The sequence below is a fragment of the Muntiacus reevesi genome, chromosome 1, assembly GCF_963930625.1.
Source record: "Muntiacus reevesi chromosome 1, mMunRee1.1, whole genome shotgun sequence".
NCBI lineage: Eukaryota > Metazoa > Chordata > Mammalia > Artiodactyla > Cervidae > Muntiacus > Muntiacus reevesi.
In genome coordinates this window covers 47517310-47534287 of record NC_089249.1, presented here as the reverse complement: position 1 = coordinate 47534287, position 16978 = coordinate 47517310, and the positions used below count along the sequence as shown (strand labels likewise).

Below are 16978 nucleotides of genomic sequence, written 5' to 3'. Positions count from 1 at the left end.
GCAAATTCTGCTGTACTACCTGGGGCTGGCCCCCTGGGGACACAGTCTCATTCAGATGACCCTCCAGAGGGACAGTCCTACACTCACATCTGAGATCATGGGATCAGAGCTTCAGAAATGGAGACACACACACCCTCATGGCCCACACGGTCCCCAAGACACTGGCCATGACTTATGACTCCTCAGTCTTCTCCTGGCACAGGACTGCTTCCCTGAGAACCACCCCCAGGGTTCCCTTGCCGACAGATAGCTTCATAAGTGCCAGGGATTGGAGGACTGACTCCCTGGGGGCAGGGGGTGGGCAGGCCCAGGAGGGGATCACAACCAAACCAGGCCACACAAGTTAAAAATAAACATTTTATGTACAGACATCCTTTAAGGTGGGCAGAGTTCCCATCACCGACCTCTCTGGGACCGCTGCCCCAACCCAAAGGACACGTGATTCGGGCCAAGTAAGAGACATCCCAGGGTCTGAAAGCAATAGAGTGTGGGAAGGGGTAGCGGGCGGGGAGAGGACAGAGTCCAGCTCATCCGGCCTGACCAAGGGTCAAGGTGCTAAACTCCTGGCTCCATCGAAGCACGAGGTCCTCACTCTTGTCCTGAGTCAGGACGGTGTACGTCTCATTCTGCAGACATCTCATGCGGGACACCTGCCCGGGGTCGGAGTGGGAGAGCCAGGAACCAGAGGTGTCAGAAGTCCAGACCCCGGGGCGGGGGCAGGCGTGGTTGCAGGGAGTGCAGGAAAAGTCAGGGAAGGCGGAAGCTCAGGTGTGGCTTTTTTTAAAAAGCAGCCAGAGACACCACAGAGCCCGACCCCCTCCTTTTAGAAATGAGGAGCCCGGGGCTGGAGAGGAAGTGACTTGGCTCAGACGACTTGGTGAGTAAGAGCAGCAGGCAGGACTGACACCTAGACCTCTCTGACCAACCTGGCTGGGGGTTCTTTCATCCCGGTGTGTCCTCAGGGCCTCTGATCAGCAGTCTCCCCTTTCCACCCCCATCCGGGAACCCTTGGCCTGGGGGCCTGGGAGAGCTGCTCACCTCCTGGCTGGAGGAGTAGGGACAGAGCTCCGGGGAGACACACCTGCTCCTCATACCCCCACCCCCACGTTCAGATGGAAGCCACGACTCGGGGTGTGCGGGGGAGGTGGAGAGGTGGCCAGAACAGGTCAGCGTGCAGTGACCCATGGAGGGGCTGATGGGGGCGGGCAGTGGGAGGGGCTCACCTTCCGGTCCCTGTTTCTCATCATACACTGCTGGCTTTTGAAGGCACAGTAGTTGGGGTACTGCACATATTCCGTGTCACAGATCTAAGGCAGGAGTGGGGCATGGGAGGCGGGAGACTTCAGAAGCCTCAGAGCCCTTCAGAGCACCCCCCACGGCAGAAACCAGGGCAGAGAACCAGACCCTCTGCACCGGGGTGTCCCCTTCAGTGTCAGCCTCTGTGTCTGGGAAGAAGCTGGGAGCAGAAACTAGGAAGGGGCTGCTCTGCTGGTCAGCAGGCTGCGAAAGCAGCTGAGGAGAGGACAGGGGAAGGGGGGAGTGCCAAGGCTCCAGATCATGGAAGGGTCCCAAGTGGCAGCCCCATCTCAGGGAGCCTCCTGGGGATGGCTTAGGACGGAAGAGGTGGAAGTGTTTCTAATGTGCAACCCTGGGGAGAGCCATTTCCCTCTGTGGCTCTTGCCACCCCACCCATAAACCCAGGAGAACAGCTGAGATGGTCTGAGGCACCCTCCAGATCTAAGGGCTCAGGAAGGAGAGCTAGGCGGAGGCCCTTCTGCTCGGCTAAAAGCCCTTTCTTAAGTGGCCTCCACTTGTCCTGGTCTTGATTTTTTTCCTGTTAAACTACAGAAGGCCGGGGGTGGGGGGGGTGCTGGCTCTTAGCTACAACAGGTTGACCCTCAGGGGAGGTGACTTTGCCGGAGGGGGTAAAGCTGATCCCATTGAGAGCGAAAGCACTGGAAGATTCGGGAAGGAGCCTACAGACTAAGGCAGGGAAGCACTGGATCACCGTCAGCATCACTCAGAGGTTTGTCTTAGGAATGAGGCCTCCCACCCCCACCCACCGAGGGTAACCGACAGAGCTGGAACCAGACCCATCTCGCGCCCCCAAGTCCTGTACCCTCCGGGCTCCCGAATTCCTAAGTCCTTTGCTAAACACAATCCTGTCTCCTGGGGGCCCAGGGGAGGCGGAGGTAGGGTGGACGGTGTTGGGGAGGGGGGAGGGGAGTCTGCTGGAAAGAGGCAGGAGGCTCAGTGAGGAGCAGCTCTCAGAAGCCAGGGCCCCAAGATACCCCCCGCCCCACATTCTAGGGTTCCCCAGAGCAAGGGACCAGGAGGAAGCGTGGTGAGAGGGGTGGGGCTGACCCTGGTGGGAAAGTCTCCATCCTGGAAGCTCAGGAACTCAGTCTGGAGCCAGCTGGCCACTCGGTTGTCTTCGCAGCCCTTAGTGGCCAGCCGGGCACACCAGAAGTCCATGCGCAGCCCGCCGTACAAGTCCAGCCCGTAAAAGCGGCCCGATTTCAGGCTCCCTATCTGTGGCATGGGGCACAGGAGAGAGGTGGGTACCCCGCTCACCCCCCAGCGCCCAGCTGCCCGGCCCTGCCTGAAGCCCTACCCCCATCCCCACTGCCGCCACTGCAGCCCGCCTGGCTGGGTCGGTACCTGGGTGCCGATGGTCATGCTCTGGGAGGCGAGCAGGGGGCTGACGAAGGGTGTTTTGTGGGAGCTGTCGCACTGCTGTCGCTGCAGGTTGGCCTCCGAGTGGCACTGCTCCAGCTTCAGCGAGCAGAAGTCACAGAGGGTACACGCGGCTAAGTGTCGCCGCCCCAGGCTGTCACAGACCTGCGGAGGGGTGCAGCTGAGGGCCTGAGGCTGAAGTCCCACACCCCCACAGAATGTCTTCACATTAAGCCTTTTCCAGAAGCTCCTCTGGCTTTTCCCAAACCCCCTCCCCAAGGTCCTCCCCTCAAGGACCTCCCATCAGCTCTCTATCTCTCCCCCCTCCTCCAGGATGGTTTATTGCCTCACAAACAATCTTCATCTTCCTGCAGGTGACACCCAAGCCTCTATCATCCATTCTGATCTCTTTCCTGAGCTCTGAATCCCCATGGCCAAAGTGCCTGACAGATGTCTAACTTCTCTTAACTGAAAAAGGCTCATGGTCCTCCCTTCCTCTCTGCTAATGATAATGCTAATATTTACAAAGAGCTGGCACGGTGCTGCGCGCCATGGCTGATAAATGCCTGCATCTTATTTGGTCTTCCTAGGAATAGAATAGCTACTAAGCATGGCTCCATTTGCCTGCCCAGGAAATTGAGGCTCCCTGAGGCTGAGTCACTTGCTCAAACACACATCGAGTGCATGATGGACCTGGGACACTGGTCTGGCTGCTTCCTACTCAAAAACCCAGGTCCTCTGCTGGAGCACCTGGGTTCAGAGCCTCCCAGTTCTTGGAGGACCTTCTTGGATATGGAGCCGCCCATCTCCCTGCGGGGCTCTCCGCCCTGAGCGAGTCTCCTCAGGAAGATCTTGCTAGGCAGGATCTCCAGGCTGTCCCTTCAGCGCATCACAGTCACAGAATCTCTTACGCTGCCTTGCTCGCTCCTCATAACAGCTCATGGGGGAGGCATCATCAGGTCCCTAATCCCAAATCATGACTGAATTCCCCTTTCCTACCAAATGAAATACAACTGCTTCAGACTGCCATTCGGGATTATTCACATCATGGCCTCTTTGACTCTGTTTCCAAGTAAAACGGGCTCCTTACTATTTTTTCAACCAAGCCCTAAAAGCCAGCGACCTCTCCATTAGTCCTGAACTTCCTACGTTCAGTCCACCTCCGCCAAAAATAAGTGTCTTTCCACCATCTACCAACCCACACTCCTTTTGTATAATGTGACTCAATCTCAGCTCCCTGAGGGCAGGAGAAAGAGTAACAGTGTGCTCATTCTTGGCCCCTCTGGAATTTCTTCTCTTTCTTGCTTCTGAACCTTTGCACACACTAGTCTCTCTAGCAGGAACCTTCTACCGACCCCTTCTTCTGCCTGGTTAATTTCTTTTATCTCCAGGTCTCAGTTTAAACATCAGTTCCTCTAAGAGGCATTCTCGATCCTGCCCCAGCATGACTTTTGCGCTCTCCATCTGCTCTCTGCACTTTGGACTTATCCGTCAATGTGTCCATCCCTGTCACACTGGTCTCTCTTTCGTCTCTCTCTCCCAGTGGACTCCAGGAGGACAGGGGATTGGATCTTGTTGCACTCATCGCTAAAATACCTAGGACAGAATTGCTAGTGTCTCAAATACCTAGCCAGATCAATATCTGTTGAAGAGACGGATGCACGGAGGACATGCCAGCTTTAGCACACATTTGCTAACTTGTGCTTTTGGAAAGTCCTACACTTCTTAGGAATAGAATTTGCTAGGTTCTGAGGACACATAGAGATTGGGATCTCTACAGAGCCCTGGAATGGGTTCTAGGACCCCTCCTGGAAGAAGAGCTGCATCTAAGGTACAGCCTGCGGTTGGTGAACTGGCTCTGGACATGACTCAAGCTTAGCAACTGAGCCACAGAAGGAATTCTGGCCAGGAATGCATTCCAGACTCTGTCTTGAGCCTCCCTCCTTTTAGGGGAGCTGGAAATGTCTTTCCAAGAAGGGGTTCTCACTTGAAGAGTCTCTCAGGTTTTCTGTGGTCCTGCCCATCCTCTACTCCCTAGGCCCATGAACTTGGAGCCAGTGAACAGTTTGGTGGGCATACCGACATCCCGAAACCAAGGATCTCATTTTCCAAGTACTGCCAGGCCTTGGCTGTCGGGGTTATGACGCAGGTGTTCTCCACAATCGAGTAGCACAGGGTCAGCAAGGCCTCCACATGGGGCAGCTGTAGCAGGCTGCAAAAAGACCAAGATGGCACCGCTGCAGGGGATGGGCGGGAGGGCCAGGGCAGACAGCCATGCCCACTCACTCCCCCCTGCCCTTACCATCTAGTCTTAGTCACATGCATTCAGCATGCTGGAGGTGGCCTTAAAGGCCTCCAGATCAACCGCCTCCTTTTACAGATGAGGAACTGAGACCCAGAAAGGGGAAATGAAATTTGCAGTGCTCATCAGAGGCAGAGAGAAACCCAGAACCCAAGTCTGGTAGCTCTAGCTTCAGGGCTCACCCTATGCCAGGTAGAGATGGGCATCTAGGACAGTGCTTAAGCCACAGGGCAGGTGAGGTGGGCAGCCGCTGGGTGCACCTAAAGCCCAAGCAGATCTGGGTGGGTCTAAGGCTAAGACTGGCCAAGTGGGCTTCTCAACCCCAAAGGCAGGAGGAAGGGTGGGGCTGGTGGGAGAGACAGAACTTCCAGTACCTGCCAGGGCTCTGGGATCTCCAGATGGTCTCCCCATCATACACATCATTCATTTCATCCATCTCCTGCGCCGATCGGATAAGCTCCTGGAGATTCTCCATCAACATGGGAGTAGACTCCACTTCCCGCACCCGGGGAGTGAAGGAGAAAGGGTTGGAGGACACAAGTTCAGACGGAAACTTGGGCTCTGGGTCTGCCTGCAGCCTAGACACTGACTCCAGCGCCTCCTCTGTGCCCTGGCCCTCCTCCTGCTTCTCCTCCTCCTGCTCCTCCTCCTGCTCCTCCTGCTCCTCTTGCTCCTGCGCTTCCTCCTGCTTGTGCTCCTGCCCCAGCTCCTGTTTGTGCTCCTGCCCCTGCTCCTGTTTGTGCTCCTGCCCTTGCTCCTGGCCGCCCAAGGACAAGGAGGACTGGAGCAGCTCCTCCACGTTGCTGTTCAGTCGCTCGGGCCAGGGCTGGAAGACCTGTCGTTCGGTGGCTGCAACAGGGTTCGCGAGGGACCAAGAGAGAGAAGGGAAAGGGATGGTTAGGCTTCTGGCATTCTGTCTTTGCAGAGGGACACACACAAATACATAAATGCACACAAACACACATATAAGCACACTCAAAACACACAAACACATAAGCACACACATAAACACATAAGCACACACAAACCGACACATAAACTTATAAGCACATAGACACACATAAACACATAAGCAGGCACACACATAAACACAAAAGCACACACACACACACAAGCACATTAGCAGATACAAACACAGAAGCACACACATAAACATAAAAGCACACAGACACACATAAATACACACAAACACACATAAACACATAAGCATACAAAACACAAACACACACATAGGCACACACATAGGTACACACATAAGCACACACATAAGCACAAACACACTCATAAACGCATAAGCACACACAAACACTCATAAACACATAAGCACACACAAACACATAAGCACACACACACATAAACACAAAGGTAGAGGAAAGTAGCCTAAACTACACATGTTTACACAACCAATCATAAAAAACACAGGCAAGAATACAAATATCAAAATAATAGTACTATGTGACGGTGGTGGCAGTGTTTCGGGTCCCCTTTCCACCTCCCTCACAAGGGGTCCTCTTTCCTAACCCACTTCAAATACCACCTTTTGTCCCTCTCACTTAGGAAGCACCAAGTATTTTGAATGCCTAGCAACCAGTTCTTTCTGGAGTGAAGATGTGAGCTGAGAAAGGTGCCAGAGGACTTCTTAATGCAACAGTGTTTTGGGGAGCAAGGAAAAATCAGTTCAGGGCAGAAATGGATGTAATGTCAGAAAACATCCTGATACAGGAAAGCCCTAACTTGTATTAAAAAAAGTAGGCTCTCCCCTTATACAAACAACTGACCAAGGCTACCTCCAGCAGCTCACCTCCCCAGGTCCCTCCAGTTGATACCTTAAGCCCTGGGTTTGGGGACTCTGGGATGAGAGGCTGGCAGGGTCTCACCTGTGATGTGGGAGGACATGGAGGAGGTTGCTGTGGTGGGTGACGGCACTTCAGGTGAACTGTCCACCTCCTTGACAGTGTTGGGTGAGAGGATGGAGACTGGCTGGGAGCATCGGACCCTCTGCAAGGAGAGAAGCAGAGTGGGAATGCCTTTCACAAAGGGCACATTTCCACTCTGGTTTATCCTCCGTCCTCAACCCTCAGGTCTCCTCTCTCACAGTTCCTGGGAGGAAATGAGGGGACATGGCCCTGAGTGGAACCCTCTAGATCTGAGACAGGGTCCCCTGCAAAATCAGACACCCTGCCAGCCCATATTCCTACCTTCAGGCTTTTACATTTGACTTGAATGACATCACTGTTGGGAGGAAAGGAAGGGCTTCTCTCTGCCTCCTCCCATCCCTCTCCCTTACTTTTCTGGCAATAAGGGGATTGGTCAGAGAGTCTGAATGCCCAAGGAGAGACGGCGGGCACAAATAATCTGGGTGCGTGTAGGCCAGTGACCGAGAGGGAGGACCTAAGGATGGCCTGGAGCCCCTCCTCAGTGACACCAGGTTCAAACTGTCTTGACCTCACCTTGGCATAGTAGACATGGTTGGAGCAACGATACTGGGTGAACTGGCAGAAGGACTCAAACCAGGAGGCGTACGGGAGGTCGGAGCAGACTGCGCCTAAGGAAGGGTGGGGCACAGGTGAACACAGGGGTGTAATCCCTCCAGGAGGGAGGGCTCGATGGGCTCCCGGGGTCCAGAGAGCCAGGCACCCGGGCTCAGGGCCCAGGGCCATCCATCCCCTCGCCCTGGGTTGAGGGAGCACAGGGCTGGCCCTCACCATCCGGCACCAGGCCGTGGTTTTCATACTGGTCTAGCTGGACGAGGGTGGGGTTCCGGCAGCCGTGGGTGGCGCGGAGCCGGCAGGTGGTCTCCGCCTTCCAGGTAGGGGTCAGCAGTGCGAAGAAGCGCTCATACTCCGTGGGGGACAGGGGGCTGCCCGGCGTGGAGGTTGAGGCGGAGTCCTGGGCAGGGGCCGGTGCCAGAGGCAGGAGCAGCACTGCGAGTCGGGGACAGACCACGATGGACCCCTCTCCGCACCCGCCGGCCGGGAACACCCACCCCGAGAGCGGGGCGTGCACTCGGGGACTAGGCGTCTGGCCGCCAAGCTGGGGTGAGCGTGCGTGGGGCTGAGGCAGGGTGGGGGGTGGGCGATGGGGAGAGGCTGGAGGCGCCCCGGGGGAAGGCGGCTTGGAGACGGTGGAGAGCTCCCGGGACGGAGGCGCGCTCACCCCTCAGGAGTGAGAGAAAGGTGCCTGCGGCGAGATGCCTCATGGCCCCAGACGGTGGCCTGCGTTCCCCGGACCGAGCGCCTCTAACGGGCCAAGCCTGGCAAAGCAGACAGGCGGGCGGGCGGGGCCGCGGGGGGCGGGGGGGCGAGACCGGTCGACGTCACAAAGTGAGGGCGGGGAAACTGATGCGTGGCTGGTCTCGGCCAGAGGGCGGGGGCGGGTCCCCCGTGTGTCACATCCCGGCTCGAGGACAAGGACGGCCGGAGTGATCTTGGACTCTGCCCGGGGCTGGATGGCGTAGCTCCCGTCTGTTCTTTACCTTTTTCTTTACCTTATTACCTATCCCATCTCCAAGCTGGCCCCACACACTGGACACTGTTTTTCTCCTTACTTTACAATCTGGCCTTCCAGTAGTCACATAGGGATGTGAGAGTTGGACCATAAAGACTGAGCACTGAAGAACTGATGCTCTCAAACTGTGGTGTTGGAAAAGACTCAGAGTCCCTTGGACTGCAAGATCAAACCAGTCAGTCCTAAAGGAAATCAGTCCTGAATATTCATTGGAAGGACTGATGCTGAACCTGGACCTCCAATACTCTGGCCAACTGATTTGAAGAGCCAACTCATTGGAAAAGACCCTGATGCTGGGAAAGATTGAGGGCAGGAGAAGGGGGCGACTGAGGATGATGAGATGGTTGGATGGCATCATCAACTCAATGGGCACGAGAGTTTGAGGAAGCTCTGGGAGATGGTGAAGGACAGGGAAGCCTGGTGTGCTGCAGTCCATGGGGTGGCAAAGAATCGGACACGACTGACCGACTGGACAACAAATCCCAGGTGAGGACTGGGGCAGAGATGGAACATACAACACAAACTTGGGGCTTGGAGGGTAGGAACTACAGAGGACATCTCCAGGTAAGTGAGCCAAGGCAGGGAGTTAAGATGGGGGTTCCAGTGAGGAGACCCTGCATAAGTGATTCCAGGTGGGCCTAGGTGAGACAGTTCATTGGTGATAAGTTTTTGTTTTGTGTTTCAAATAAATCAGGCTAATACTTAGTATAACAGGTCACGTATAAAACACAAGTACACATTTATTGGAAATTAAGTGAAAGATATCTTATAGGGAAAAGACGCACAGTCTTGAAGGTTTTGGAAACCCCTTGTCTGAGGCCCAGTTCCAGCCAGCTCTGTCCTTCCCATGCTGAGAGGTGGTGGGTCCTGGGGCAGCAGCACCACTTCGGGTTCTACGTCTGGTCCTACTTGCAGCATGTCATCCTCCTGCCTTTTAGCCAACTCAGAGGATACAAACTATGCTCAGCACATGTGCTAAAAGTGTCTCTACAATAAACACAGCAGGCCAACACATACAGCTTTTATTCACCAACTCGATTCCATTACAACTGAGATACTGACACTCCGCCCTGCCCCTCCCACTCACAAGGCTGGACGAATCCTCTCGGCACAGAGGAAGGGGTGCCCCTTAAGCCAGGACCGTGGCCCAGAGGACCCGGAGGAGCCCCCCGCTGATAAAAGCATGGAGAAAGTGGAGGAAGTTTATCACGCATGGCCCCCTCCAACACTGGGAGGGAATCAGGAAGCTGGGGGAGGGCCCCATGCTACTGCCCCAGTCCTTGAATACAAAGCAACAGGAGAAAAGAGGACCATCCCTCAAAAACACAGCACCAACCTCGGCGTGGAGGCAAAAGGACAGTGGGCAAGACCACTTCCCTCTGAAGGGGGCTGGCTGAATGAGAGCACATACTGTTAGCGGCCACAGCACCCCTGGACCAGGGCTGGGTGCAGCCTCAGCACCAGAAGTGGGGAGGGGAGGAGAGGAGATAACAACCTGGTGCCACCCACCTCTCCCTGACCCCCAGCCCAGCCAGGCATCCCACTCCCCACTAGCCAGGTCAGGGGATGTGGAAGAAACTGTGTTGGAATCCAAGGCCCTTGTCTATTTCTTTTTTCGTTCTTGGGAGCAGCGTGGGCAAAACCTACAAAGGAAGGTGACAGAGGAGGTGGGGGAGAAGGTGAGCGAAGGGGAGGATGCTCTCTGTCAATCAGCTCAGGGTAATCCAGCCCCGACCACAGCGCTCACTCACCATTTCCCCCGAGGCTTGGTGGTCAGCCCCACACAGGCAAAGTGGAACCACTCGATGGAGCACTGGAAAAGGAAGACGGTGGAGGAGCAGAGGGCAGGGAGCAGGGTGGGGCCAAGGAAAGAAAAGAACCCCCCCCACCTGAGAGTCCTCAGGAGCATTCCCTTATTCCGTCCTGTGGGAGGATTCCTGAAGGGTCCAAGGCCAACCACCTCCAACTCCCTTCCTCCTGTCCTGAGGTCCCACTCTCCAGCCCTTACCCCCTTCTGGTACCCAACTCCGTTCCTGTCCCCCAGAGCCCCCCGCCCTGAGGCAAACCGGTTCTTACGTCAGGGTTGTCACAGCCAATCATCTCCCCGTAGGAGACCTGGTGACAAAGGCAATAGGTGGGTTCGTTGGGATCCACAGGCATATCCAACACATCAGAGGGGTGGACACTGCCAAAGGTCACTGAGGGCATCCCATACTCAGGGCTTCTGCGTGCCAAGAGGGAGAGAGAGTGTCACCTGCAGGAAGGGACGCTACAGCTTGACGCTCAGAGTGGCACGAGGAGATCCCTGTGGGGCTAGTGGTCTGTGGCTTCCCCTCTGTATCCAGCAGATACCAGAGTGACAGAGAAGGGGGCGAGGGGTGGGGCGGGGGCAAAGAGGAGCCTGTCACTTGGCAGGGTGCTCCCTGACTCACTCACGTGCGCACAAGTTTTAACTTCTTCTGGGTGGCCTTGGGGGCTTCTTCGTCTGAGTTTTTCCCTTTGGAACGAGCACGGGCAGCCTTCTTCTCCTTTTGAGTCCGACCTTCCAGGGAAGAGGGGGAGGGGCAGCCAGAAGGCAAGGGGACAGAAAGATGGGTTAAGGACCCCTCCTCTCCTTCAACCTGGGGGTCCTCCCTTGGAGCTGAGGGACGGGCTGGCTGTCCCCTCGGGATCTTCGCTCCAACTCTCATGGCCCACCCCCCTCCTCACTCTTTTTGCCTTTGCTGGAAGAGCTGTCATAGTCACTTGACTCAATCTGCTTCTCCTTCAGATCAGCTTCAAAGCGGGCCAGGTCTGTGTCCAGTCGCCGAATGTGTTTGTCCACCTGGGTGGGAAAGAAGGAAGGAGAAGAAGAGCTACCAGGCTGGTTCCAGTAAAAGCAAACAGGCTAAGGCAGAATCCATGTATCTCCCAGACCCCAAACAGATCCCAGCATGCTGAAGGAGGGGTGGAGGACCCCGAGGAACAGACGGGAGGTAGTGGGGAGCCATGGGTAGGGCCATACCATCTCATAGGTCTGCATGGCAAGCTGCACCTTGTCATCACCAAACTCCTTGCACTTGCCATAGGCTTCCTGGATCTGCCTCAGAAGGGCCAATTTTTCCTCGGAGCTCCGGCTGCGGGCACTACTCATGTATTCACTGGCCAACTTGTCAATTTCAGCCTTCAGGTCTACAACAGAGACAGAGGGCTGGTCACAATGGCCCCCGAGTGGCAAGGTTAAACACAGTTCTTCCTCTTGCTCCTGGGACCTTTTGCATTGACCATCATAACCTTTGAACTAAAACACACTCAATATTCCTCAAGTGATGCAACGTGGCCACAACATTCATTGTGAAGGCACTTTTGATTGCTGGAAACATTGCTAGCATAGCTGGAACTAGACTTCAGGAAACACAAGGAAGGATTCTTTGCATGCTGCACTAATATTAAGTACGTTTCTGTTGATGTCTGAAGATGCTTCTTTGCACAGCTTGCTGCCTCTTAAACCATGACCTCTGTCTCAAAAGCCATTTGGCTTCTTGTCTCAGAAACATCCTGGGACAGCTCTGAGAGCTGCAGACCAGGCTGTCATCTGCTACTGCATTTGACTTCCAGGGTCCATACATCTACAACTCAGCATTGAAAATTAGGCCCGAGTTCATTCATGGAACAGTTCTTCTGCTTACTGTCCACCCTGTTTGGTTCATCATTTGCAACTTGCAAATATTCTTCATCACTTTTTTCTCGTGTGTTAATTTTAGATATTGCTCCAAACGTTTTACTAGAGGAAGGCTGGTGATGCTCCCAAACAGTGAGACCATACACGCTTACTGCCTAATATAGCACTCAGAAAATGTGGATGGAGACAAAAGCATGACTCCCAACACGGTGTAGCAACAAGTAACCACAGTGAGGCCCTGTGAGCACACTAGGTTTACTCTCTGCTTTATTCCAGGCCCTTGGAGGAAGCTGGAAAAGCATGTATGTGGTTCAGTCGTCTCCCAGTGGGTCTTTCTGTGCATGAACTCAAGAGCCAGAACAATATTACAAAGCAAGGAGCCGGTGGCTGGTATTCAGCAGGGAGTTCTCAGGGGCCTATGTCCAGGATCTTAGATGATATTCACTTGTCCATGAGTAAACTGACCCAGAGTAACTTAAATCACAGCTTTAGGCATTCTAACACCAATTACACCCCTGGGCAGGGATACATAAGGATACACCTACATATCCTTCAGCAAGCATGGAAGAAAGCACCAACAGAGACCTTCGACTATGAGAGACAAACTCGCCCACTGCAGTGTAGCCTCAGGCTCCAAGTAAATGTCTCCAGCCTTAATCAATGTCCAAGGACGGCCACAGATGGCACCTAATGCTTCTGTAAGGTTGAAGAATACAGTGTAGAGATTCCGATGTTAATTGCTGCTTTTCCTCCTTTTTTTTTTTTCCTCTTTCTAACATCTCATGCAGCAAAGCTGCTGTGTACCAATGTGAGCTGTAGTCTAAAGCCACACTGAATTTTGTAACAGTAATGTTAACAGCCCAGTGGAGTAGAAACATTCTAGTTAGTCTTCCTACAAACACATCGAACATGGAGAACAGAAATGATTCCAGGGTTGACTTTGGTTTTTCTCATTTTTCCTGAGGGAGATATAAAGAGCACAGCATCCATCTCTAAATCCTGGTGGCACTGTCACAATACTCCACGTGTTATGAAAAAGCTGACACAGAAACACAGGTCATCATTACTCTCCTTTTAAGAATTGCAAGAGAGGGAAAGAGAAGACAAAGCAATCTAGATCAGACTAGGTGATATGGTAACACCAAACAGGAGGAAAGACGATCACACACAGTCACTCTGCACCGGGCTCCTTACTCTGCACATACCCTCTGTTCTTTGGTCCAGGTCCCTCATGAGCTGGAAGTTTCTCTGCAGTTCAAAGGGCAGGTTTTCAATACCTAGGGAGAAGAGGAAAAACTAAGACTCCCTGGACTTCCTAGGCCCTATAGCTGCTTTTGGGGGCTTCCCTGGTGGCTCAGATGGTAAAGAATCTGCCTGGAATGTGGGATACCCAGGCTCAATTCCTGGGTTGGGAAGATCCCCTGTAGAAGAGAATGGCAACGCATTCCAGGATTCTTGCCTGGAGAACTTCATGGACAGAGGAGCCTGGCAGGCTACAGTCCATGGGGTTGTAAAGAGTCAGACACGACTGAGTGACTAACACACACACACACACACCCCGCAGACAGTCAGGCAACACACTCACACACACACAATAGCTGCTTTTAAAAAATATGTCCAAAAAAAAAAAAATTAAAAAAAAAAAAAATATGTCCAAAGAGCACTTGGTTATCCCTCCTTCAAACCATTAGATTATCTGTGACAGCACTCATCATTCCTTTCTCAGGAGGAGCCATGTCCGCCTGTCTCCACACCTAGCTCCCCATCTCTGCACAGCTTTCTCATCGTCCCCCCTTTAGTAAACTTTACAAGTCAGCCCTTCTCTCTCCATGTCCTCGGGAGTTCCCTGGTGGTACAGTGGCTAAGACTCCCTGCTCCTAATGCAGGGGGCTCAGGTTCAATCCCTGCTCAGGGAACGAGATACCACATGCTGCAATGAAAGATCCCGCATGCTGCAACTAAGACCTGGCACACCCAAATAAATACGTTTTTTATAAAAAGATCTCTTTGCCCTCAACTTATAAACACCCTCCTGGTACCCTCCACTGATCACACACACACTTCCAATCTGCTCTGCAAACAGTAGCCAGAATGTTCTTTTTAAAAATGCAAATCTGATCATGTCACTCTCCTGTTTATCAACCTCACTTCCTACTGCAATATTCCCAAGTCCTATTCTGCACTTTCTGGCCCTTGCTGCACACCAGACCTGATTCAGGTCTGTCCCTGTCTCTGCACTCTCCGCTCTGTCACACTGGCCTTCTCTGAGTGCCCTGAACTTGCCAGTGCTCTTCCAGACACTTCACTTTCCACACACTGCTCTCTCTGCCCAGGATGCCCTGCCCCGTCTCTTTCACCCCACTTCCACTATCCCTCTTGGCCTACTGAACTTCTGTTCATTCTTCAAAGTTCAGCTCAACCCTGACTGCTGCAGACTCCCAACAAGTGCCCTGGGTTATGCTGTCATGCTATTCTATGGCTACCCTTTGGCAGGGTAGACACTTTTGGGGGCACTTATCCAATGTAATTAAATAAGTAATTATGTAATTAGTTATATGGTATGTCTCCCTAGCTCTCCAGAAGGGTTAGATATGTCTAACCCTTCTAACCTTCTCCTATTTCCCTAGTGTTTAGAACTATGACATGCATACAGAGGATCCTCAATAAATAAGTGACTATAAAGGCATGAATACTTCTATTTCTCTCATTAAAAAAAATTCTCTTTCCATGACTCCACTTTCAAACTTTAAAAATGTGTCCACTGCTTTAACCTATAGACTCATGTCCACCATCAGTTTACTAAGATTAAGTCGCCACTGATTTACCAAATCAAATAATCTAATTATTAGTTCTATCCTAAAAAAATGTTTGCAGCTTTCTCACCATCTTCTTGCCTAAGTGTAACTTCCTATTAAGATTCCAAATCTCCTCACACACTTTCAAGTAATTTCATCACTGACATTCCCTTAGCCTGTCCCTTAAATGTTACTATTTTCTTGAGCTTACACTTAAGTTAATCCTATTATTTTCTCATACTTTCTCTGAATGATCTCCATCTCATTTACTCTTACAGATACAATTATCATTCCCATGCTTAAGTCTAGGTTGAATTAAGTATCTTAGTAACTCCTGAATTTCCTGTCTTGTTGATGATATATGTCTACCTCACTTTCCAAACAGGAAATCGAGAAGTCACCTTAGATTCCTCCTCCTCTCTCAACCACTAATTCAGTCAATCCTGTTATATTTACCTCCTAAATACTTCTGTCACTCCTTGAGATCAGGTCCTCATCTCTGACCAAAACTGTTATTACTAATTAATCTTGTATTAACAGGGCCATCATGCTCCAGTTTACCATACATCAATTACTTTCCTTTATTAAAAATAAATAAATAAATGACTCCATTTAGAAAATCTGTTGGTTCCCCACTATTTAGAGTGCAAGCTTCTTAGCCTGGCTTTAAAGACCATGCACAACCTAGCCCCAGCTACGTTCTCCAGTGTCATTTCCCAATCTTTCACCTCAGAGTCCTATACATCAAACACTCTGGCCTCATCTTTCCCTGATCTTGCCACAAACCCATCAGAACACCTTTGCTGATGCTTCCCCCAACCGTCAATCCCCTCTCCCTCTCCACACCGGCAAATAAACACTCAACCTTCAAGATTCCTCACATCCTCTGTAAAGCTTTACCTACACCTCCAGGTTAACTAGTCTTTCTTTCTCCAATGTTACCGTCTGTTTAATGTATTTCTGTTATTTCATCTGTCATACTTTTATAATTATTTATTAAAATTTGTGTCCTACTAGTCTATGAGCACCTTGAGGGGAAGGTCTGTGTGGTATTCATTCTTGTATACCCCCAGTACCTGCCATTATGTCTGACCCACAGCAGAACCTCAATAAACGAATGAATGACTCCCAACGCTAAGGCAAAACTAAGAGAACAGGGTGACAGGCTCTGTGAAGGGATGGGTCACACAAATGGCATAAACAGAACACCAGATTTCCATCTGACGGGAATTGGGTCTTTACTCCAAGAGGAGAAGCCTTCCAGTCCATCATCTGACAGTGGTCACTCGTAACCCCCTATCACCATGAGAAAACGCGTCTTCGAAAGAACTGGGCGGAGAAGCGCGAGCAGATCTTTGTCGCTGCTCCAATGGCAGTGGATGATATACTAAAACGACCGATTCAGAACGACTTAAAAAAAAAGATTATCCTGACGCCGGAGACCCTGAAGACAGGGGCAGCAAATATCTTCCCGACTATGCCTACCAGCCCTTCAAGAACCGTCCCCCAGCCCCGCCGTGCAGCCCCTCCCTCTTCTACACCTCAGAGCGAGGCCTCGACCCCGCTGCCCCGCCCCCTATTTCTTCACACACTCCAGTATTTTCTCTCACGCAACCCTTCACGATTGACTTTCTGACCATCGGGACTTCAGGGCCTTAGAGCTCCTCAGCCTGAACCCCCACCCCCACCCCTCTGTGACCCCTGACCCGCTCCTCCAGCCTGCTCTTACTGTCCAGATAATGTTCCAAATACATCCCCGCAGCCATCTTGAAGCAAAACAAAGCAACTTCCGCTCCGCCCCGGAAGTGACTGAACGCAACGGGCGCCGAAGCGGTCCTCCACCCCCGTCCTGGAGCCCTTCCGCCCTCAAGTGTAACTTCCGCCCTCACGAGGTCAATTTCCGGCCTGAGTACAGCGCCCGTCGAATCGCCTCTTCCCGTCGCAGACACTCGTCCCTGGCGGGGCGGCCGGGCGCGGGGCCGGCGGCGGCGTTGGCTGAGGGCGCCATTTTGCGTCCTCGCTCAAACTTCCGTTCCC

The 16978-nt window shown here is 52.6% G+C and overlaps 2 protein-coding genes across 4 annotated transcripts; both read right to left on the bottom strand.

Annotated features, from left to right (window-relative positions):
* Positions 1–389: 389 nt before the first annotated feature.
* Positions 390–8224, bottom strand: ACRBP (acrosin binding protein). 2 transcript variants are annotated; one of them, XM_065923313.1, is made up of 10 exons: positions 8135–8224; positions 7684–7902; positions 7429–7523; positions 6856–6976; positions 5353–5827; positions 4756–4888; positions 2662–2841; positions 2365–2532; positions 1224–1307; positions 390–650 (listed from the first exon to the last, which is right to left on the bottom strand). In XM_065923313.1, exons 1-10 carry the CDS (start codon positions 8175–8177, stop codon positions 528–530), a joined length of 1641 nt encoding a protein of 546 aa, XP_065779385.1. In that variant the 5' UTR covers positions 8178–8224; the 3' UTR covers positions 390–527. The 2 variants fall into 2 exon arrangements, with proteins under 2 accessions (XP_065779385.1, XP_065779396.1); XM_065923324.1 differs by lacking the exon at positions 2365–2532.
* Positions 8225–9205: 981 nt separating this feature from the next.
* On the bottom strand, positions 9206–16733 carry ING4 (inhibitor of growth family member 4). Of its 2 annotated transcripts, none has more exons than XM_065923291.1 (8): positions 16671–16733; positions 13352–13423; positions 11490–11656; positions 11195–11309; positions 10922–11027; positions 10562–10709; positions 10237–10298; positions 9206–10128 (listed from the first exon to the last, which is right to left on the bottom strand). In XM_065923291.1, the coding sequence occupies exons 1-8, from the start codon at positions 16705–16707 to the stop codon at positions 10089–10091; spliced, it is 747 nt and encodes a 248-aa protein (XP_065779363.1). In that variant the 5' UTR covers positions 16708–16733; the 3' UTR covers positions 9206–10088. The 2 variants fall into 2 exon arrangements, with proteins under 2 accessions (XP_065779363.1, XP_065779373.1); XM_065923301.1 differs by having other exon boundaries at positions 11204–11309.
* Between the last annotated feature and the right edge of the window lie 245 nt (positions 16734–16978).